This window comes from Suricata suricatta, chromosome 13 (assembly GCF_006229205.1).
Source record: "Suricata suricatta isolate VVHF042 chromosome 13, meerkat_22Aug2017_6uvM2_HiC, whole genome shotgun sequence".
Lineage (NCBI taxonomy): Eukaryota > Metazoa > Chordata > Mammalia > Carnivora > Herpestidae > Suricata > Suricata suricatta.
In genome coordinates this window covers 52,932,185-52,957,407 of record NC_043712.1, presented here as the reverse complement: position 1 = coordinate 52,957,407, position 25,223 = coordinate 52,932,185, and the positions used below count along the sequence as shown (strand labels likewise).

The window sequence follows — 25,223 nt, the reverse complement described above, 5'->3', positions numbered from 1 at the left end:
CTCAGAGCCCCGTGTGATGGCTCCAGTTAGGAGCTAGGCCAGAGTTCAGAAAGGCATCCTGACACATTTCCAGTTTCCTGAGAGAAGAGCTACACACTACAAGATGTCACAGAACATGCTTGGTATTACCATCTATACCGTACAAAAATAGTTCCTGTCACACAGATGAAAAAAATATTTGTTCTTTGGAATAATCTGTTCTCATGGTCTCATTATTTCCTCAGAAACTGTCACAAGTTTTCATACGTCATTTCCTTCATGTGGTGTTTGCACAGTCACTGCCATGACTCTCTGCACAAAGTATTTGCTAAGCATCTGATGGCAGTGCTTTCCAGTGAGGAGAAAAAAACAAAAACCATCTCAGATCATTCTTAAATTGTTACTGTAGAGTTGGTTAAAAGGCCTGTCTTCCCTATATTGTAATTCCAGCACCCAGCACACAGTGCCTGATACATTGTAGGCACTCATTGAATACTTGTTGAATGACTGAGCAACTTCTGTGTAGAGAAAATGGCTCTGAAATGCCATCACAAAATGGCACACTGAGACACATCTCTTCTTACATATCATTGGTCATAATCTTGCTACGCATGTGCATCATAATCAGCATTCAACTAAACAATCAACATTGTATACCCCCTTATGGAGAAGAAGGAGAAGAGAAGTGTGAAGAGAGAGAGAACCCCATCCTGCCCTGTAACAACTTACATTCACTCTTTATTTGTCCAAGGGCGTGGGGGAAGCACAGAGAAACAGAATCTCACACATTGGATTCAATTCTATCTTTAGGAGATAAGCCTGATAACCTTTAAAGTTTGAAAGCTACTTTAAAAGAGCTAAATATAGCATAGTCAAAGAATTATCAAAGTTTCTCTTTTATTTTTTTTCTCTGTCTATGAGGAAACACTATCCTCTGGAATAGGAATCATCTAAAGAGAATGAAATGTATTAGGAAAATTCAGGTTATAAAGCTGGGGGCCATTTTACTGTTGGATGTGTCACTATGTCAGTCCATTGCTTTTGTAACAAAAGTATAAATTTGCATCAGAACAGATGCTTTAACTCAAAAATAAAACACATATTATCCCAATGAAAAGACTGTTTAGGGAAGCCACACCTGCTTTTTAAAATAATAACAACAGTGATGTAAACTGAACACAAAGCTAAATTCAAACTTCCAAGTAAGTTTTAAATAAAATATTTTTCGCAGAATACTCTGCTTTCCAGATTTTTAACTGCCTATAGAATTATTATTTTCTCAATTCTAAAATATCTAAAATGAATTATGAGATATATGACATATATTCCCATTTTCCATTCAAGATTATAATTACAAACAATAAAAACACTAGAATTAGCTTAAAAATATATTATATAAAACATTTTAAACAGTGTATGTAGTATTGCATTGAAATCTAAGAGCTAGGCTATACATAAAAATCATTTCAGTATTAGAATTCAGTTAGCTACCCATACTAAAATAAAGAAACAGAGAGCTTAACCAATGAAAGCTGTTTAGTATTAAGACTCTCCACATCTTGGCTAAAGCTCTCGATTAGATTTTTCTTTTATTAATACTTTTTTAAAACAAAACACCAAAGTTGTTGCACCCAAACCCCCAAAATATATCAGTCTCAATACTGTATATATCATTGCCAAATAGAGTTCATGTATGTAAGAGGAAGATTCTCAGTTATCTGTTTCATTTTGTTTTATTTTTGTCACGTAACCCCTGAGAAAACCCTGCCTAAGAATCACCCCCTGTCTGTGACCTTTCCTTTACAGACCCACAGGCTCTTCTCCCAGAGAGCACAGCGGCTTAGACCACTGGTTGTATGCTTACTGCAAGATCTGGCATTTTTCTTCCCCGTAAACACTGTTAAGTGACTATTATATATCTTTTCTACTTGTAAATTGCTTGGGAGAGACCATCTATATTTTCACTGTTTTTTCCTTCCTCCTTAAAATATTGAAAGTACTCAGCACAGAGCTCCTACTCAAGAAAGGCATTGCTCCACCATGTTCCACCTTCTGTTCTACCAAGTGTTTTGTATTTCCTTTGAAAGACGAAGTTTAATAAATTCATGTGTGTCTACCTCCCTGACTATATGATGCATGTGGAATCCTATTAATCACATACCAAAATAAAAGTAAGTAATATACCATATATATGTGTATATACGCATATACACACACTCTGGAAAAACTTAATGAGATAAAATGAACAATAACAAGGTAAAGATTATCCAGTTGCTACTGACAAAAAATTGCGAACACCAAAAAACTGTAGGCACTTAAAATATATTGTCAATGAAATGATTTTTTAAATTATGTAACATTTTTAATAAACATGACAAAACAATCAAAAGTATTCTTCAGAAGAAAATCTTACAGAAAATACAGAGAAACTCCTGCCAAACTTTTTGTGGGACAGTAATTCACTGCTATTGGAAACATAAAGGAGGAGAAAATATGTATCACCATTCAAGCCCGAGAAAAGGTCTAGGATTTTAAAGTGTTGGTTTCCTACATAAACACCATTTTGCCTCGAGTATTCCCTGCTAGGCAACAGTTATGGGTACATTCCCTTTTGTTTCTGATTATGTTTATGTCTGGGATTTCCTTATAACCCAAATGAAAGGCCTTATGACAACTGTGTAGTAGTGGCGTGTACTGGATTCTAAGAAGACATTTACCCAGGAACCCACCAGGTCTCTATGCAACTAGGAAATGCTATTTCCTTAACTCACCCGCAAATACTGAGCTGAGCGTAATGCTATGCCTTAGTTCTATACTGTTCACTTCTTTAGGGGTTAGTTTTGAGACATTAAAGAGCAAGTACAATGCTTTAATTTTTGCCACATGAATATTTTCTCTTCCCACTTTTGGCATAGTATGGTCCCTAACTTATGCTATCCTCCACAGAAGGGAGATCAAGTCTTCGAGAAGCGTCAGCAGAGGTGGTGAGCATTCAGTCACTGAATAAAGAAGTACTCAGGACCTACTATGTGTAGGCACCGTACTGGCTGCTGATTAACCCACAGCAGTAACTGCAAGCCTCTTACTGGGCAACCACAATATGACAGGCACGGTGTCAGGCACGTCACAGGCACCTTCTTCATTCACCCTTGCCAAATAGAGTAGGTGCCCACCCCAGAGCTCAGGAAGCTGAATCTTAGAAAACATAACTAATTTGCCCAGTCACATAGTGAATAGTAGTAAAACAAGCACTGAAACCTGCTGTTTGGTTCTAGAACATGCTCTATTGCTAATAGGGGACACTATCTGTCCTTTGTTGCTACCGTACTCATTTTTGACATGTAAAGTACATAGGAGGTGGAGAAGACAAGTACTTATACAGTGGCCAATGACCAACGGAGATACAAAAGAAAACAAAAGAAGTCTTGGTAAAAAGTAGATTTCCCCAGTTTGAGGAATTTCCTTTGAGTCATTTTAATAAGACTCATCTTATTTGCCCATAACGTTCTATGTTCACTTTAAATAATTTACAGTCATCCACTGAACAAATACATATCATCTATTTCAAAGTGTGCTCCTGTAATATTTCCATTGATTTTGGCATCATGTTCTTGTACAATACCCATCTTTTATTCATCTATTTTTCCATCTATAACTATGCCTTTAAACATGCTTTCAAGCCCTCCCTATAAAGTATCAAACTAGAAACTGGCTACTGAAATTAAATTTTTTCTAATACTACTAATGTCCCTGGCTTTAATTTATTAATCTCTGCTGTATTCAGGGGTAACTTGATATACATAAGCACATTACAGGACACTCATAAAGCAATTTCATATACAGATAAATCTTATATACTATAAAAGAATTCTTACCTTAGCAAAAAGAATCATTGATAGTTGTCTTTTTGAAATTGAATTCCCCTTGTGAAATTATTTTTTTTTAATGTTTATTTATTTTGAGAGAGGGAGAGAACAGGAGAGAAAGGAGAGAGAGAATCCCAAGCACGCTCCATGCTATCAGCACGGAGCCCAATGCAGGACTCAACCCCACAACCCCACAAGCCATGAGATCATGACCTGAGCGGAAACCAAGAGTCAGGCGCCTAACTGAATGAGTCACCCTTGGCACCCCACCTTGAGAATTTAACATGTTTTGGTTTCTAAAAATTAAACTTAAAAAAAATTCCTTAGAAGCATCTCTTCAATAAAAGGAGGTATATGGATGTTTGTTTTTAACTTGGAAAAAAAAAGCACGTTTTTTTAAACTACGATGAGAGACATACACCGCACAAAGGAAAATGGAGGCATAGCAATTATCAAGCTAATCTGAAAATTGTAGACATCCAGGAAGCAGGGCTTAAAACAGCTCCTCCTACCTCGCTCCCACTTCTCCTTCCAATATTTAACTTCCAAAAACTAGTTTTTCTTACAACCAGTCTCAGATGTGACCTGCAATTATTACTACAAACCTGGCAATATATTTTTAACGGATCCTCTCTGTTTTCCAACCAGTATCAAACACATATTAGTTGCCCATAACTAAGCAGTAGTTTCCATGCAGTGAAAAAAAGAAAGGCAGTCATTCTCATGAAGACCACAGCTGCAAAATAGCTTCATTAGAATATATCCTACAAAAAGACTCCTGAATTAGTTGATTTCAATATTACAAATGATAATACTAAGATGTGTAATCATGATTTCCATGTTCCTTAAAAAAAAAAACTGCTTCTATGTTCACAAAATAATACTTTTCATTATTTATGCTTTATTTATGTCCTTGCAGCAGTAAAACTAACACAAACACCCAAAGAAAGTGGCTTTGGGCCTCTCTTAGACTCAGTACCCACAGCCGTGAAATAGAAAGGTCTCTAGAGATTTCTCGCAGCTCTAACTCTTTCTTGAAAAAAGCAAGCTTTTTACCTAGCTTGAACCAAGTGCTTTGACTATTGGACTTTGAATCGAGCAAACATGAAAGTGTTACTCAACAGGCAAGTTACACATTTTCTACTTCTTTTTAATAAATAAAATGTATTAAGATCCCCTAATTTAACAACAGTATGCTCAACTTTATTAAATATTGCTTAACATGGAGGGGACAGTCCCTCTGCCAAGGAAACCAGCAGCCAAATTCCTGAGATGCCAGGGCTAAGAGGGATACGCAAGTCTTCTGGTCAATACCCTCATTTGACAGAGGCCCTAAAAAGGCTCAACGTTTCCTGGGTACCTGGACTACCAATTTTCTTCTCCTCTCTAGTATGCTGCTCCAATCACTATGTAGCAGAGAAGAAACTCTACATCAGTAAACAAAGGACTGGAAGGAAGTAATTGCATTCCAAGGTCACTAAATAATTTAGAGCCTAATTTTTCTTCTTCTTTTTTTTAATGCAAAGACCTTCTGTTCAGAAACTTATAGTTCAAAGTACAATAAGTAAAACCATGTCTGGGTGCTGCTCTGTCCTCTCCTATATGCATCTTAAGAACATAGCAAACAACAACAAAAAAAAATAACTTCTCCTCAGCCCCTAGAAAACAAAAACTGAAATTAAAAGAAAGAATGGAGTAAATCTAAATTGTATATTTTCATTCCTTCTAAAAGGATTAAATAACAGAATTCTAAATGGTTTGTTTGTACTTTCCATGCAATATGTAGATTAACCATGAAATTCTGTTTGGGACACTTTGACATCTGTTTTCAGTGCATTACAATGAAATCTGGGGACTTGATACATACATTTGCTGTAATAAAACTGTCACTAATCAGTGTTTTCCAAAATATTGCCCATAACTATTACTATTCAGTAGTCTCATTTGCATGATCTAATATTGTTGCTACATCATGTTTTTCCCTGACGATGTGTTAGCTGGTCCCAGGCACACGGTCTAAAATGGCTGCAAACCACTGGATAATCTCAATGCTTCCATACCACTCTGCACAGACGTATGCCATCTGTCCTAGATGGGAACTAATACTTCATCCTGCACCAAGTATTTTCCCTGGAACTGGAACACCCCAGGTTGAATTCACATCCTGGCTGTGAAACACACAACAATAAAAACAGCCCACACTGAGGAAGAAACGATGCCTTGGTGGGGCTTCTCCACCACAGGATATAAACGTCACCCTATTTCAGAAGTCCCTCCAACAAATCTGCACTAATGCCATAGTCGTTCAGAGCCTGTCTCAAACCATTTCCATGAAACACAGAATAAGACTGGACCACACTTTAAAACTGAATCTTCTTGATTTTCTCTGGAATTCATATAGAGCCGTACCAAGAAATGCTAGTTCTTAAGGTGTTAACGCAATGATGTCTTGAATACTGGATTGAAATGTTCTCGGTTCATATTGCATGTATCTGGTGGAGCATTTACAAAACTTGGATCTCAGGGGGAAAGGAATTCTGAGAACCCAAACACGGTATTCACCATAAAACCAAAACTTACCAAAAGCAGTGTGTCGACCTATGCTGATTCTAAGTGAATTCTGAATTTTATCAGTACTAGGAATCATACTCCATTATAATTTCATTTTGTCCTCCTATGAACTCATCTTAAACCTGAAATATGTTTCTCTATACACATGTTTTATATTATAAAATGCTGGATACAAAAAGCAGATTAATTTTAGGCCCTAATGCTATGTTTGTTAGTACTAAGAAGTCATTCCAAATGTTCCAAAAGGGATTAATGTAGTATAACAAGTCTATTTAATTATTGTAAGACCAGTGATCCTCATATTACTATAAGCAGCTTTTCCTTTATTTGGAGACTGTAAATAGAACAGATATTGTTACATGATAACTCTAAGTCTTATCCAAAAATATTAATACTTTATCATCAGGAAATTTAAAGAAATATGTTGGCATCTCCAGGAGGCTATGAAAAGCAACCAGTATTTAAGAACCATGAACCATATATGCGTTCCTATTTTAGGTCAACCTCATCTTTAAATCATAAGTGTAAACAAAGCTTTTCCAATGTATTGGAAAGATAAAACACCAAAGCCTTCTGCCACCAACAGCAATCCTTTTTCCATATGTTGAAGAATTTTGGATAAAATTTGCTTCGTGTACTAAAATACATGCTTTTTTATTTTTGTGTATCCCATGAACAGAAGAACAGCAACTAAACACCAGGTATGTTCTCAAAGAGAAAACACATGACACAGATTACTTACAATCATGTGCCAGAATCGAAACAAACTAATCAATGTTCTGATTCTGCCTGCTGCACATCCCAATTACCCTTTAACAGATGAACAAACAGTGACACAGCTTTTCCTACTCACTCCTGGCTAGAACCCCCAGGTATTATTATAAAATGCTTCCTAGGAGAATATGATTTTTTTTTTTTTTGGGTACGGCACCAACGTGACATTGTCTGCATTGTCTGCACAAACCTGTTGTGCAGAGACAGCGAGGGGAGCAGCCCAGCCATGGACATCAAGCACCACAACCAGCTCACCACAGATCCGCCCACAAAAGCTGACCACGAGGATCCAGGCAGCCAGAGCCATAAAGTCAAACACTCATCCCAAATCTAGCTTGAGAAGAAGTAAATGTTCTAACCCTTTCCCATGTGGCTTCCAGTTGTTCTCAATAAAACTGAAATCACTTTAAGTAAGAAATAGGAAGTTTTTTCCCCCTAGAGATCATTCAATTAATTTTCTTAAAACCATAAAAAGGATAAATGGGGAAGACTGACTTAAAGGAGAAAAGCTAAATGGTAATGAAGTCAAAACAATTCATGTAACTAATTAAACATTTTGAGTGTTGACCCAACTAGGGGTTATTTTTAAATAAGACACTTACAAACTTAGAGTCTAAAAACCAGCAGCATGCTCTTCTTCAAGAACAATCTAGCCTAGCTGGCCACATCATCACTTCTGTCCAACCAAATTCAAAACACAAGTGAAATTCTCCTAAATGCTGGCAATTTAAATTTTTAGTAAATAAAAGTCTCATGCTTTTACTAGAGTACAATGAATTACAAGTCTTGCTAGGACAGCCTTCCTTCATTTGACACCAAAGTTGAGTTATTTATTCAGAGAGCTGCTAATAGAATTATTTTACGCCTTCCTTTGACACACTCCTAGATTGATCACAAAATTACTTCTCTGGTAAGTCTGATATAAAGGATTGCTAAAACTGTACAGTAATCCTAGTTTAAATAAATTTTAAAACTATATACAACTGGCTAACTTCATATTCCTACATTCAGAGGTCTTACTGACAAGAAACTATTCACATCACTGTGATCAGGATTTTCATGTTCTCTTTGGAATGTCGTTATCACCTGATGTGTAGAAACTAACTGATGACCTTTTCCTTCAACACCCAATCACTTCTTCTCTTCACATTATGGTAGCTTCTCTGGATGTCCATGTTATGTTATGTTCCTTTACATAGAGTAATAATGGCTATTATTAACATTACCACTTTTCTCTCATGAATTATTTCATCCCCATTTTACAAAATGGAAAACCAAAGCACCTGGAGCTTAAGAGGCTTGACCAAGGTCACAGAACTGATATGAGGTAGAATCAAGACTAGACTTCTGATTGTCAGAGTCATGCATGTACTTTCCATGCTGGAAAGAAATCTAAGATAGCAGCAAGAAGGGAGATGTACTCAATTCCAAAAGCAATCCAAAATTCAAAGGATGACAAAATATTTTAAATTGCATTGTTAGTTGTTCTTCAAGCTATGAATGAACCATCCCTCGTAAGCAGTTCCTGTAAGATCTAAGCCCTACTTCTCTTTTTTTTTCCACCTTCACTTTTCCTCTTTTTTTAGATTTTCTTTAACATTTATTTATTTTTGAGAGACAGAGAGAGACAGAGTGTGAGCAGGGGAGGAGGGGCAGAGAGAGAGGGACACACAGAATCAGAAGCAGGCTCCAGGCTCTGAACTGTCAGCACAGAGCCTGATGCGGGGCTCGAACCCACAAGCAGTGGGAACATGACCTGAGCCAAAGTCAGACACTTAACTCATTGAGCCACCCAGGCGCCCCCACTTTTCCTCTTTAACTCCCTGTAACGCATGCTTGGGTACACACACACACACACACACACACGCATGCACACGCATGCACACGCACATACACACAAAACAGCATCTACCAATTACCCATGGTCTGGGAACTTACCCTCTCTAACTCAACATCTGAGATCCACTGTAAATTCTTTCACTGGAGGAACTGAGGCTGACTTCAAGAAGAAGTCGAAAACATCTTTTAAATCATCAAGAGCTGGTCTCTGTTTTCCAACCACTGTTGGAAAATCAGACACCTTAGACCACTAGCCATATCCATCCAACCCCAACTCTAGGGTGGCTCTACCACTGAGGAAGCCAATGAGTGAAAAGAAAGTGTCAAGAGCAATGTCTTTGAGTCTAGACTGGTTTTTCTGGAACAGAGAAAAACTAAGACTACTGAGTAAAATCAGATTCAGTGTATTTCGTTCACCTTTCTTCCTTGAACCCCTGGGATGCTGGATTATCAACACAATTAATGCTGAGAAGCATTTAAATTCCTTGATCTTATGAACATTCCTGGGGGGGAAATAGTTTCAAACAACAAGTCACCTAACAAAAAAAAAAGAAAAAAGTAAAAGCCTCTCACCTGCCTTTTCAGTTATTTTTTTAATGGGAATGGAAAAATCTAGTGCTTTTTCCAAAGGTTCTAGTGTCTATACCACATTGTCTCTCATCTGTCAGCGTATCCACACACATGTATAAACAGCATGCGGTGTACAAGTAAGGAAATGCACATTCTAACTTAAACTTCCTTTTTTCCTCTAATAATTTAAAAATAAAATGTAACAGCTTGGATTTTAAATATTTAATCTGGCAAATATAGGAAAATTCATGAACTACAGTGTCATATTTGGCAAAGAAAAATTTGGTAGGATAAAAATATCTGTGTTTTAACATTTTAGAAGGCATTTCCAATATTTTAAAAATAAAATTATTTCACTGCTTCAGAAGAGAACAGAGGTAAAGCTCCATTTTTGCAAATAGGTCTTCATAAAGAATAGAAAGACAATTTTTATGTTCATTAAAATAAATATTTAATTTCATATGCTGGCGAAAGTCCCCACAGAAATAAAAACTTCCAATCTCCTAATGGTTCACTACTATGTACTGGAATTTAGCTATTTAAGTAATCGCAAAGAATAGGCTTCCCCTTAAACTAATAACTCTGAATTATTAGATGGAATTCATAAAGTTACAACATCACTCTGGTTTTGGGAAAATTTTGTCTTGTCCTACATGGTTAGTAGGAGGCTTTTTCCAATGCTGGACAAAGATTTACATGGTGAAGTTTAGAAGTCAGTTGTTTTAGGACTTATATATTGGTACCCAAAAGCATAAATAAATTTATCACTTTTACCCTATGCAATGACAATAAAATATTTTTATTGTAACAGCTGAAAATGTTGAAAAGCAATGATTAAGGAAATCATAAATATAAAAAGCTGAAAAGTCAACCTCAGAAGACTGGGGGAAAGGAAACTGTGATATGCATCATCATAAAACACGGAAACTGAAAATCTGAGCAGAAGGAATTCAAATCCTTCCAAATGCCAGTATACTCTCTCCCACCTCTTGCAGCAAGGAGGGCTGCAAATTTGTCCCCATCACTGTCAGCAAACAAAAGAAAGTCACTTCTACAGCCAGACCATGTCAAACAGAAGACGAAGCTACTGCAGAGGGACGCCTCGAACCCACTGGGGTGTAAAGTCAGGGCTGGGGCTTTTTGTCAGCTATTACCATAAAAGAATAAGAGGAAACAGTGACATTACTGCACAATAGAAAGGTCAAACAGCTCGCAGCCATTTCGTGACCCAGACAAGTCAAGGTCAAAGGATTCAGGTAGCAACTTAGCCAAGGCATAAGTTACAGCACAAATGAATTGTTTTAACACATCAGCTTTGGTCAATTAAACCTAACAAGGCAAGTTGCATCACGTAGCAGGGTTCCTGACACCAAGGCCAGAAGCTGAGACCGACCTCATAAAACAAGGCTTTTAACATAGCATAGCAAATTTAAGGTAATCCATCCAGAAACTGCAGATGTCAGAATAATAAAATACAAGTTGTCCTAAGCAGGAACATTTTTCACACTTTAGATCTCACTAATAGAGGGGTATAGACTTTGTATTGACATACTCATGTTATTAACATAGGCATAAATGTAATCCCTTCCTCACATGAATTACAGAATACACCCTATTTCAAGTAACTTTCTTAACATCTGTGCTCATGATTAGATTTTTGTCCTAAGCTCTGCCATTCCCTGTTAACAACGACACGTTTTTTCCATGCATTTTTGTTCAAAGTGCATTTTGAAAAACCCAAGTTTTTAAAGAAATCTTCAGCTTCACTCAGCATCAGTATATAAATTAGTGTCACTTCATATTAACTGATTCTTGTTAAAGGCTTTTGTGTAGTTCTGTGAGAGATATATATATTTTAAAATTCAACTGAATCCTGTTTATTAAATTGCCTATCTTGAGAAAGAGTTAAAACTAAGCCCAAATTTTCAACTGCACAGACTTAGAATAAAGAATTTCTTTTCAAAGGCAATTCTTACTTTCTTTTTTGCACTTGTTTAAACAAATCCCATTTTCAAATGATTTGTGCTTCATCCATAACTTACTACATGCTCTGAACTGCCTTAAAATGGGATTCTGAAAATATACAACCTCCAGGCGACTCTCAGCTAGTAAAATTACTTCATCCATCACCCCATATTTTCAATTATATAGTCCTTATTCAGAGTTCTTTAATTTGTCTGTGATTCATCAACGCTGTCCTGTTTAAACTATCATCATAAAAGAGAGAATATGTGTTCCTAAGTGTTTTATTATAAACAATATATTTATGCACAGGAATAGTTTTCATTCCTAACTTAGAACACTGCTTGATGTAAATTTTGAGGATTTTTTTTTCCCAAAGTGTGGCCTTCAATTCAGCCTCAAGGTCTTTCCACCTCATTGGTTAATTGCTAGCCATTTCTTCCAATTTTCTGAATAATATAACAACCAAAAGCCCAACCATTCAAGTCCCATTAGCCTCGCATCCTGTACCGTTCAGTCTAATACAAGCTAATCCCACAGACTCACTCCTCACTACACGGACTTCACAAGGTCCTCGCAGCCTGATGATTTATGCTCTATGCCAAACCCCTACAACTGAATTCAGTTAAATTAACCACATCACATAATTAGAGTTCAAGGACCCAAGAACGTTCTCTCAAACGGGACGGCGGACCGTGTTGCCACAGGAAAGCACGCATGATTCAGAGGAAGCTCCCCTCTTGCTGTGCATGGTGCTGAGGCACGCTGCCGTTAAGAACCCCAGTTTCCCATCACATAACCACTAGTCGTTGAGACTTCTAAAATTATTCCTCTCCCACAAGGATGGGGGGGGAGTGAGTTGGAAACTTTGCTTAGAACATGACGTGTGGCTGGTCACTTGCTCCGCCACAGCACATAGAAAATGCTATTCTTTCCCAAGCTCTATGGAAATCCCTACCAAAAAGCTGGTTTCACAGCAAGAGATCACTCTTGCCTTTACCTATGAGTTCTGATATAGAACAGTCTCCCATTTCAATAAGGTTTTCCTCCCCTTTTTCCACTCTCTGCAACCCTAAGCTTCCAACAAAGCAATAATTATTCCTTTCATTATAAAGTCAGTTATCCTACAACCCACTGGGATGACAGAAATGAAAACTTATCTCAACTTTTAAGAATTCCAGAGAATTCTGACTCAGCCATGTGCTGTGTCCCTCCCTCTTCAGGTGCTGAAATCCTAACAGGTCAGCAGAGTTGGTGAGGGTAAAAGAGTGTTGTTACAGAGGTTTTTTAAACCCACTGGTCCAGTTTTTCAGTCCAGTCAAGCACAATGAACGTTTATGACGAGAAAGGCTTTACTAAGTCAGATATCTTGGAGTATTTCAGACTGGAATGCCAAATTTGAAAGGAAAAAGTTAAAAGCAGGATTAAAACTTTAATTTTCTCCTGGCAATTCCCTCCTAAGTTCCAACTTTAGGGAAAAACAACTTAGTAAATAAGAAATCCTCCCCAATCGATATTACCTCAACGTGTGGAGATACTCCCCCACCCCACATTGGGAAACAGCAACTTTAAAGAACTTAAAGCAGTGGCGAGAGGTGGCCTCCCTAAATGGCCCCTGCCCACCTCCAAATCACACGCTGAGTCTGTCAAGGAGTCACCCTTGGGAAACCCAACCACCATCTCCTGTCACTGTAATTCACATTTCTCCCAAATTACCATTACTCCTGAATAATGAACAATATTTCGATTCTTTTACACACGGAGTCATTTTACCACTCAAGAGGCATAGGTGCGCCAAATCTGCAGATCCAAACCTAATATCTAGATGAATATTATAAAATGTGTACTCCTGTGCATATGGGGGGGAGGGCAGAAGGTGGGTGGGATGTCTAATGCTGTCGGTAGGATATTTTCCCAACCTTTGCTGCCTCCAGAAAGTGGGTCACTGTATTTTTTTAATATTTGAAAATCATAATGGATATAACAACTGAGCCTCTCCTCTCTCTTTCTTTCTCTCTGTCTACCCCCTGCTTCCCTTAGAAAAGTGAAATCATATTAACAGCAATGCAAGAGCTTAGTTTGCCATATCAGAACACAGATGCCAAGCTTTCCTGGCTGGCAACGGGGGCCTCTGAGTTTAACTCTTGAATTGTCTAACAGAGCTCTCTTCTGGCAGGGACATCATGGCATAGAGGGTGAACTTCTGGCCCCTCAGACTGTGTTTTCTTCTTATCAGTGAGAAAATTGCTAAGTATCTTATCTTACAATATATGTTCCCACAAAGGTCTCATTAAGCCTAGGAGCAAGACATGCCGGTAAGAGCCATTCTTTATCTGGTGAATTGTGTGTGAGCCAGAATGCAAACAAATGTGCACTGCAGTTCAGGAGTTCAGTCAAGGACAGGATGCTAGAGGGGAAAACCTAGCAGTGTTCCCCTAAGTCAAACGTGCACACCAACTTTATGCTCTCTGAGCACTTCACAATGCAAGCACGCCAAATCATCCTAGGAAGCAGCCTAATTTTAGCAACATATAAACGCTTAGTTTTCCCCATAATGGGAAATACCTACAAATGAAGTGAAATTTATTAAAATGTTAAAACACGCTGTCAACTTGCAAACCATTATCTGCTTAAGCTTTTCATAAAGAAATAATTGTTACCCAAAAGGATTCTAGAAGTCAGTAACTGAGGGAGGAAAATAATTCTTAGCATTTGCTTCCTCGCTAATGATATGTGACAACCGGGAAGGATTCTATTTCAAAAACAGTAATAATGATGTAAACAAGTCACATTTTTCACAACTTTGAAATGTACTTTAATTATCATAACACTTAACAATAAAACAACAAAAGTTGCCACCCAGCAATGGATCATGATTTTAAGGGCTCTTTGATGAGAGCCATGAAGTCCCTGCCCTCTCTTCAGTATCTGAAATATGTTTAATAGGAGTGCAAAGTACAGTCCGAAAATCAGTTAGGCTGACTCAGTTTAAACTCTAATCTGTTAAATTCAGAACAACAGTTACTATCTCTTGATCTTTAAACTTCTTAGTGTGTTCTGACCTCTTCCTGCTTCAGAGAAAGCCCAGTCCCCCCACCCCACCCAGCCTGTTCCCCCTTCCGACAGGGACCGGACGCAGCCTGGATCCAAGGCCTCCCATAGGCCAGACTTCCTTGTCTGCAGCCCTTTGGGTAGAACTGCTAATCCTTCTTATTAATTAATGAGATAATGGTGGTTAACCAGAAAGCAAGAATAATGTTAACTATCTAGGAAACTTCAACCAAAATTATTTTAGCCTTTTGGTTGGTTTTCCTGGTGTACAAAATTGTGCACTGAGAATTTGGCAACCTTTTGATGCAAAATTGGGAAATTTGTATCAGACCTTAGCACATAGGTTTCCTCATTAAGATTTGCTTTTTTTTTTTAACATTTACACGATTACACACTGCTAACTAGAGAGAAAAGTTAGATCCTCTCAATATGTTACTACATAATTTGGAAGGGTAGAAACTGAACAAACTAAAAATTGCATAAGAAATAAGCAGAGATGTGACTGAAAGCAACAGTCAGTCATAACGAATGCACTATATATCACTCCATTCAGCTGGCCCTCCACACCCTCACTGCCCACGCCGCATCCCACAGCGCACTTCTGTCCCAGTAAGGTGTCCTGTGCAAGGCTGGCCTGGTTTTTGTTTTGTTTTGCTTTCACGGATGCAGTAACAAAGGCAATACGGGGAATAGCTACCACCTGCCCAAGAAGCACTGGACATCTTTAACATCTTGGGGAAAATGGAGGCCACTTTAGAGCTATTTTTCCCTTTAATCTCTCCCAGCCTTAAAACACACACACACACACACTACACACACACACACACACATCCCACACACACACACACCTAAAAAATAAAAGGAAGGGTTTCATATTAGCTAAGGTTTGCTGCAGCAAACAAGCAAGCAGCTTTCATTCAGGGATTGTCAAAAACTTTCCAGTGTGCCCACTGCAATGCGGATGCCAACCAACGAATCAAAGGCATTCAGCAACTAGACAAAGAGGGTCTGATGCCAACCTCGGTGCCACTGGCAACCATTATTGGCATCAAGCACAGTGTCTGCCTTTTTTTTCCCCCTCGCCTGGCACTTCACAAACAAAATGGCGGTTCTTGTAGCAACGAAACAGCCGAAGCGCAGCTTTCTGAATCAATAGCATCAAATGATTTTATGGATTTAAATGCAATTATTCCCACATGCTGTGTATATTTTAGGTAAAGTGTGGGGCTTATATAATTTTATAAACTACTGTATTGAACATGACCCTTTACTAATGTAGAGAAATAGAAAAAATGGACTAAATTGCGGTCAATCGGGCTATATGCATAGAAGAAGCTGAATAACAAAGAGATTTCGCTTTAAAGAAAATACTGCCTTGTGGCCATGTGATGCAAAGGTCTAATGAACTATATATCAAAAATGATTTCAAAATGCATCAATTTTCCCCAAAACCATATCAGATGCAGATGTAGAACTATGGCTTGTGTCAAAGCTGTAGTAACTTTCCACATTTCAAAAAAGAGGAGGCTGCGGGGCATGGAGTAAAAAAAAAAAAAAGGAGTGTGGGTTGAACCAAAAGAGAAAGAGGGAAGAAGAAAAGCATAGGAAGTTGGCCAACAATGGAACTTTATTATATGTTGGTCTTTATTTCATCCTCCAGAAGAGATGCAGTTTGTGATCTTGTATAAATAACCAAGAGGACTATTGACATTTCTAGATCTGGAAATTGTCAATATATTGTAACATCACTCCACACTGCAATGCGGATGCCAACTAACAAATCACAGGCATCCTGAGCTAAACAAAGAGGGTCCGATGCCAATCCTGGTGCCAGTGGCAACCATCTTTGGCATTCTCTCTATTCTTTCTCATGTTTTCCTCCCAGTCGTTTAGAAGTGGGGAGACAGAGAAAAAGGGGGGGAGGTAATTTTGTAGCTCATTCTGTTGTAAACATTACAGTTTTCTTCTTCTATTTTTCTTTCAAGTTTTTCTTCATACTTCTTTGCCTGATTTGTAAAACAGACTTAAGTGAGTTTTCATGTACTTAAAGGAGGAATAAAAAGTCATGATGGGAGATATGCAGCCCTTTGATTGACTACAGACATATCTTTGTAAAAGCCTTCTTCAATCAATGGTACTGCAAAACAACATACTTAAACTACATTAGACCAAAAAAAAAAAAAAAAGACATACATTTTGAAAAAAGGAAAAAGCAAAAGCATCCTGATGTGACTTTTTCAAAGAAAGAGCCAACAGATGTTAAGAAGAGATGACATCTTGGCAGGTAGCGGAGGATACAAATTAGATGTACAGGGTAAAAAAATGAAAACTTTTTATGACAGAGACTCAAAACAACAACAAAATTGGTGTTTTATCTGAAAACATGGTCTCCAAGAGTTGTTTTTAAAACTTCATGATTATCATGACCAATGGGGCAATGCAGAAGGCATTTATGTGTCTTTCTTTCTTCAATCTATCTTCACAAATCCAAAGGATGTGTTCTTTATTGTCAGTTCCTCAACCAAGAGAGTTGGCTGCCCGCCCCGGGAGTGAATGTACATACATGCACACTTCAAGGACTAGCCTTCAAGCAAAAGTCAGAACGTGAGCAGCAGTGAAGTGGTTGCAAATCTTCCCTCCCTGCACTAAAAAGTTGCGTGACCCACTTTTTAAAACTTTACTTCCAGCCTTGACTTTCACAATACCCTTATAACACATTCACACATATATACAGCCCACCTTAGGATGTCACCTCCTAGACAGCTGTCAATCAAATTAAGTGTCACGTGTTAACGGGCTTTCATTTTAGGACACACAGGGCAAAAAGAGAGTTTTCCCTAAACCATCATTGCTTGGACTTCAATCCTTAAATTCAGGGAAACGGTAAACGCAATGTTTCAAAGACATAGCAATGGTTCCAAATATATGATGTCCAGCATATCATTTAAAATCAAACTAGACATTCTTCAATAACATTTAAGCATTATCTCTAAAACTGTGTCAAGGAATTATAAAGGCAAAAAGCACATAATACGTATCTAGATTTCTGAGTCAAACGAGCATAACTCTGATATTTTATTTTCTCAGATAATAATAAAGTTCAGACCAATTTCTTAAATCCCACATTTACATAACGAACATCAGACACCCGTCAGCCACCACTGTCTGCCGGCCATCTTCCCTCCCACCAGGCCGAGGGAGGAAACGACCCAGCATCTGTAGCAAATCAAACTTCAGTCCACTTTTGGCATGGTTTTTAAAATGGTGTTTTACTACGGACTGTTGCTAATACGTGGAAATCTATATCTTGACACACATATTTGAAGAAGAGAAATTCTCACTTATTTAAGGAAAAACATACTAAGAAAAATAAAATATAAGAAAGAAATATTTCAGGAACTCAAAAAACATTCAACAAAAACATCACCTATTTTTGACTCATCCAGGCAACATTTATACCACTCTCTTTCCCAAGTATTTTTTAATAGGTACGGCATGTGGTTTCTGCATTCTTTCTGAGATTTATTTTAAACCAGTGTAACCAGTCCACTTGCCGTTTTTGTTCTGTAAGAAGAGCTACAACTTTTCTTCTCCTTGGTAAGTTTTATAAATTCACATTCAAGTAAACTAATGATATTAACTCTTCCCAAGTCATGCTGGGAAAAAATTATAACATAAATTATTTAAACAAGAATTATAATCCATCCCATCGACAGCGACTATTACTCAATCAGAAGTAGGTGTTGATAGAAATATTTAAATTAAATAAATCTAGCTCTACGTAAGATATACTTTGTGATAGATATATGCTACCTTGGGCACTTTGTAATAGGAAATGTTAATTCTATTTTCGGTGCAATAGGACTAGATTTGTGAACAATGTCCATCTACCTTGTTAGTTAGGAAGCTAATACAGAGATTACTAAAAAGCGGGTTTGACTACTCATAAATGAATTTACATTTTCAAACAGAAAAGACCACTACACGCACGGAATGGTGCCAAGGACAAAAAACGAATTGTAATTACCTATCTTTTGCAGACTATGCTGCGTATTTGAAAAAGTATATTCTTTCAAAGACATTTGAAAATGCATCTCTTTGTGGTCTTTGGTAAAATATCCACGCCTATCCAAGTATGAAAGCTCCATGTCTATTTCCACGGCTTGCACGTGGCCGTGGACAGGGGAGGAGAAGGGGGCATGCCACTCCAGCCAGAGTGGGCAAAGGAGGTCTAGGGGCCTGGAGGACCATCTAACCCAAGCCAGAGATTCCATCTATGGGGCTTGTGAGCAGGGTTTGCCGAGCTAGAAGAAAGAACGGTGTGCTCCTACCTTGCTCCTGCACGTAGTATGCCAAAAACAAATCAAGCTCCTTAACTGATACTGTGATATGATGTGGCTGGACACAAAGTGCTGGGTTTGTGCAATGTGGGGATTTCATGAGCCGCTCTCCATCGGTACTTTCCAAGGGGATGCCTTTGAACAGGATCACCATGACTAGATCCAGACGCCAGACTTTGTCTGCCTGTCGCAGGCAGTCGATTCTCCTGATCTTACCCTTCTGGTCGGGATTGGATAAGACACAGCACGGGTGCTTCTTGCCAGTCACGGTGAGCACAAAGTCCTCCCGGTACTCCTGGCGGATGTCTTTGCGCAGTTTGGCCAGGAGCCTGGATGCCCACTTCTGTTTGATTTCAGGCTTTTCACTGAGAAGCTCATCTTTGACTGCTCTTTCTTCGTCCTTTGACATTCGCTTCTCATGCTTTTTAAAGTACTTGCGTTTCCGTGCCTGCAGGTTGAACCAAGTGTAGGCGATTGCACGGACGTGTGGAAGTAGTGCCTCGATGAATGGGTGAAATTCATCCTGTGGAAGATGGGGGTCGGGAGGGTGGAGGAAGAATACATACATAGTCAGTTTCATTGTAAAGGCTCAAAAAAAAAAAAAAACTACAATCCATTCCCAATCACTACAAAAAGTTATGCATAAAAATAACATTCTTTTCTTATTTAAAATTATCAAAATAGCAGGACAAGAAGAAAATAAAGTATGACAAGCAACCCCTTTTCCACCAAAACTTACAGGTTGATTTTGTCTCCTAAAAAGAAAACAAGATTTATATTTGTATTTCCACTCTGGCCCCATCCCCCTCATTCCCACCATGCATCCTACATTCTTTAAAACGTAAGTAACCCAAGGTGCTTGGCACCTAATTTAATATCTAAAAATTTGATTGACCAACTAACACTAAGCAGTACCATTTTACAAAGAACACAATGAGATTTTTTTTTTTAACCGGAGCAGGGCTGTTCAGAAGGCAGGAGCGATGCCACAGTTCATTTCTCTTCTCTGTGGCACAGAAACACAAAGCATATAGATGCTCAGTGTAATGCCACACAGTTCCCGCTTTTGGAGCATGCTCTCAGCAAGAGGCTGCTGGTGGCTCAAAGAGCATGCGCCATTAAACTTGATCCATTTTCTTATCAAACGTCCAACATTCCAACACTGAAACAGCACCATTCCAAGAGTGGTAACTAGAGAAACCGGTATACAGTGAGGGAAAGTGGGCAAAGGACACAGCCTGTCGTATCAGTGTCCTGAACAGAAGGTTTCCATACTTTGAGCAGTGCGTTCTCTCCCCTTCACCACCAACACTAACCTCCAAGACACACACACACACACACACACACACACGCACGTGCGTGCGCACACACACATTCTCACTCTCTCCTATTCTCTCCCAGACACAGACACATACTCTTTCATGTTTTCCAGCAAAAGTTTCTAAAGTTGAAAACAGAAATTATATGATGGTTCTTCCGGCAGCCTTCCCATAGAAGCCAAAGCCCCACCAAGTCAGTTAATTTGTTAACGGTTCACATGAGTATGGCAATTATTCTAAACCCCTTAAAAATCCATCTGAGGTGAACAATGAAAAATGGCAACTTGGCACCAACTTTACAGGCTTTGTGTCTCTGCATGCAGTGGCAGGGTGACACCAGGAGTGCACCGCTGGTCACTTACTGCTTTTGTGGAATCAATACAATTCATTTGCTACGCATGTGAATTCTCCGGCAGGACTGGGGTGCACTTATGCGTGGCTTGGGAATCTGCACGTGTACAGTTTGTACGGTATCCTGTCTTTGGAATTAAGTGGTCTACCTTAGGCTTTTGTGTTGTTCCTGGCTGTTCCATCTAAATCTTTTTTAAGGGAGGGAGGCAGTGAGGAGTGGCAGATAATCTTTACCTACAGATATTTCAAGTGACTTCCCAAAGCAGTTAGCGTTTCATTACTTCCTGCCATAGGTAAAACCTGTCTCATAAGCTTAGGCCTATTTACTTCTCAGAGAAAGAGCTAACACCCAAAGCAGGCAAACTGCGTGAATGCAATAAACCAAGATCTGAAGCAAATAAGAACTTCCGCTGTGGCCACTTTTCTGGTCACACTGACTGTATTGTCACCCTAACAAGAAAATAACTTTCTCTACCTTATCATATCCCAACTTAGAATTTACAGACAAGTGCTAGTCACCCTGAACTGTGTGGAATAAATTCTACCTAAGCAGCAAACTGATGGATTCCACGAGGGTTAAAGATGCAGAAAGTGCAACTATTGTCACTCTAACAAAGAAGGTGCCCCCCCCCAAAATCCCATACAGTTTTGAATCCATTTTTAAAATGAAATTCAAGTTGTCAATGCTAAAGACTGCGATATGTTCACAGTCTGCATTTTTCAAACGGAAAAGGTGTATGTATGTCCCATCCAGTCAATAATGCAGTTATCAAGCACTGTAACATATTGCTATAAAGCGTTCCAAACGTAGAACGAGTTATAAATCAAAATTTTATAACAATACAGAATGCAGATGATTACATCACAGCATGAGGCATAACCAAATGCCATGGAGGAAATCATTAAACCGATCAGTAGTTTCCAGCAGAGATTTGAACAATTCGGTTACTATGTGAGCACATTAAACTAGGCCATGGAAAGAGTTAAACCACAATCTGTTCTTTGTGTGGGAAGGCAGCCCTGCTCACAGCAACCACAGCCCATGATAAGACCTCCCTATCTCCATATACTTTCTGAGGCCATGCTTTCAGTCTTCACTGTAACTACAAAAACTTTGTTTATCCCCCTTAGACATAATGCAAAGGAAACCCTGTTCAAGGAAATGTGGACTTAAACATGCTTTGGGAACTCACTTCCTATAATCTGACTTCTACTATGATTTATCGATTTGGTTAAAAAACATACATACGTACTCATCAGCTAAAGAGCTGAGAATGTAAAGGATACAGGGGGCTGGGAGGGAGCTTTGTCCTAGTTATTTTACCCTTGCCACACTTTTTAAAACACTATATTATTTTAACAGAGATTATAAGCCGTGGGGTAACTCTTAAGTGTTTACATCCTTAAGTACTATGTTCAGTGACATTTCATTTTCTTATAAAGACATCATCTTTTTTATTAACTCTGAGTTTCAAGTCATCTGTCATAACAAATTTCAAAATTTTAATAAATTATTTTAAACAATCAATATGCAAATCTGAGGACTGAATATGGAATTTCTTAGCAAATGCACACAAAACAATGCTGCTTTTTTTTAAGTTTGTCTTGAGTTTGTTGCCAATGCTGCCAAGTCATGTTTTTAAAACACACATTTTTTTCTTATGGATAAATAGAAATTGTAAACTTTCTCCCTCCACAAACTTGCCTTATAAACATCTTTCAGGGCTTTAGCATTCTGTGGATTCCTTTCAAGTGAAACACTTAAAAAGGAGACATAACCTCCAAAAAAATGGTAAGTAGAGGTTTGTTATAAGCCACATATATTTCTGCATTAACATGCCTAAAATGTCATCTCTCAAGTGTGATTGTTTTCTAACACTGAGTTGCAATATATTTTTAGTAATTTTGAGTGACATGAATATGGAATATAGTTAACTGTCTTCATTCAAAAAAAAAAAAGAAATGATTAAGGTATTCAAATGTCCTAATTAATAGGTTATCACAATAACACTTTAAACAATTGTGAAAGTTTTTTTAAGCGAAGCATCTGAGTGATTTAAGATCGAATGGCTCTACACTAAGGTAATATGCCACCTTGCCCTTTCAGAATTTTTATTAAAATGCACTGACATTGCTCTTTTAAAACTTCCTTTAGGTGAACTAAGTTGATAAAATACCCAAATTACAAATTTCAAATATAAAAGTAAACAATCCTAATTCCACCTGAAATATTTATTTTTCTTCACAGAAACAACGGTTTCCATGGAAGGGATGGAAAATTAGATCAATATAGAGGTGGAAGAATAAATACTAGATATTCTTGGAACACTGCTATATAATAATAAACCATTAAAATTACGCACCTGAAGAACTTGAATGACAGTGAAATTTTAAAAAGTGAATGCAATCATGACAGGTGAAAGTTTTATTAAGGGTTTACATTAGTTTTAGAAAAAGCAAAATATTAGATCTTAAATGATAGTTCTTAATTTTCCTTTTATGTCTGATTTATACTGAGGTATAAATACTGATTTATATCAACATACTGACACTTTTACGTAACATTTTGCTAAATAGTAACTTTAACTGTAGCTTCTTTTGAATTAAAATTCTTTCTAAAACCTAGATACTTTATTGCAATAACTGAGACACTTTGTAAAGTTTTCAACCAGTTAAGAATGTTTCTCTATTCTGTACTTACACATCCTAAAAAACATTTTGCTGTAGCTATTAGACTCTTATAATACAAAACTAAACTACTCGTGTGATATAAAAGTTGCACTATTAATGTGCTCTTACTTTTGCAACACCTCACATTACCTATATAGTGACAGCGATATTAACTGAAAATCCGAAAGCTACAATTCCTTCTGTAGTATAGGCCTTCAATCCCAAAAACAGTTTTAATACGTCAACCTAGATTTACATTATTAAAACAGTAGAGAATATTAGTCACCATGAATTAGTGTTGGTAAGTATGTGTTCTTGAATACTAATGTGATAGCTGAATGATTGTGCTATATATGCTCCTAATATTCCATATGTCACGAAGCTGCAACGTTATTTCCAACTTACAGAAATTAAGATAAAGCCAGTTACTTTGATATTTAGAGGAAATCAAAAATGCAGTGTAATGGCTAGCAATGTTTCTGAGCAGCTGATGCTAGAAATCTAATTTTATATAGAAAAGCAATCCTATACAGGTGAGAATAAGGGATGCAGTACTTTATAAGCAAAGAAAAGCTTACCTCAATTTGTTTTAACTGAACTATGCTTCAATAATGTAAAAATAATATCAAATGAACACGATTTACGAGAAAGAGGGGTAAAATCCTGCTGATATGAAAGGTAACTTTTACAACTAAAGGCAATTCGTTTTACCTGAAACACTTTCATCATCATATTTATTAGCCATTATTCATAGCTTTTAAAATACAAATAGCTCAGCAACTCATTTTTCCAGTTTTGTTAAATTAGAGTGCACGTTACTTGCTGAAAATATCCATATCTAAGTTAATCATACTCAGATGCCAAACAAAACATAAACAATAAAAAATGTGTCAGCCAAAAAGCTACAGGACTGTATCCAATCACTGAATAAGCCTTATCATTGTTTTCATCTTCATTCACAATTTATGAATGCCTCAGTCCTTTCCAATCACAATGGCTTCTAATTGTCATACAATTGAAATCTTAATCATTTGTCCATTATAAAAATGCATCATCATGATATTGGATTTTTTAAAAATTGCAACACACCTAAGACCTTAAAGACACACTTCTTTAACTGTTTAGTTTTTATGCCAATGTCAAAGAAAATAGTTATCAGTTACCAATGGTGACAATTCCTCCAAAAAGCTGAAGTCAAATGTCCGACACCTTCGGGGGTTTAAAATACTGCTTCAAACAACAACTCTGGGCTAAGATATTTAGTGAGTCCTCCAGTGCTTAGTGGGCTGGGCAGCGATGAAAACTGCCCCCAGGTAAGTCCGTGCGGTCTCACCGCTTTTCCATTTGCCCGTCTGGTTTAGAATTATATAAATCGTGTTCTTAAAAATGTATGAAGCCCGTGTTGTATGTCATAACGTCGTTCCTAAAGTCTTAGAAGGCCAATTTTCAAAGTGAAAAAAATTTTTCAATGACCTTACTTTTCCAGCATTACTTTCTGCCTTCCGAGCTACACCCGAATGTCGTCAAATGCACAAGTCTCCACAAAATGAACATGTTCTAAAGCCCTGAACTTTTACCACGACCAACTCGTGTCAACGTAAAGACTGCCTTTGTGGTGTGGTCACTGGAAACCTCAAAGTGCGGATCGCGATGGACCAGAGTTTCAGATCCCCAAATTAAGCAAAGGAATGGGTCTCCGGACCACAACTCCGACTCGCTACGTCGCCCGCCCACCGCCTGCAGCGCAGTCCGGAGGCGCCCGCAAGGACTCGTGCTGGAGTCCCCTCGCGCAAGTTCACTGGTTGTTTATAAGGGCTCGGTCCCCCCTACAGCTGCTCTAAAGCCCAAATCAGAACCGAACGGTGGGCGCCCCGGGCAGGGGCGCCGCGTAGCAGCAGGCACGCGGGGGGCCGCGCAGGGGCTAGCGCTCC

At 38.1% G+C, this 25,223-nt stretch overlaps 1 protein-coding gene across 9 annotated transcripts in view; it reads right to left on the bottom strand.

Moving 5' to 3' along the window:
* Window positions 1–25,223, bottom strand: part of NFIB (nuclear factor I B) — a 445,780-nt gene that overhangs the window by 206,772 nt on the left and 213,785 nt on the right. For 7 of the 9 annotated variants that reach the window (XM_029919732.1, XM_029919733.1, XM_029919736.1 and 4 more), the window contains exon 2: window positions 18,944–19,475. In XM_029919732.1, the coding sequence (XP_029775592.1) occupies window positions 18,944–19,475 (532 nt within the window). Of the gene's footprint in view, window positions 1–18,943; window positions 19,476–19,867; window positions 19,953–25,223 lie in introns of those variants that run through there. The other 2 variants (XM_029919734.1, XM_029919741.1) reach the window with 2 other exon arrangements.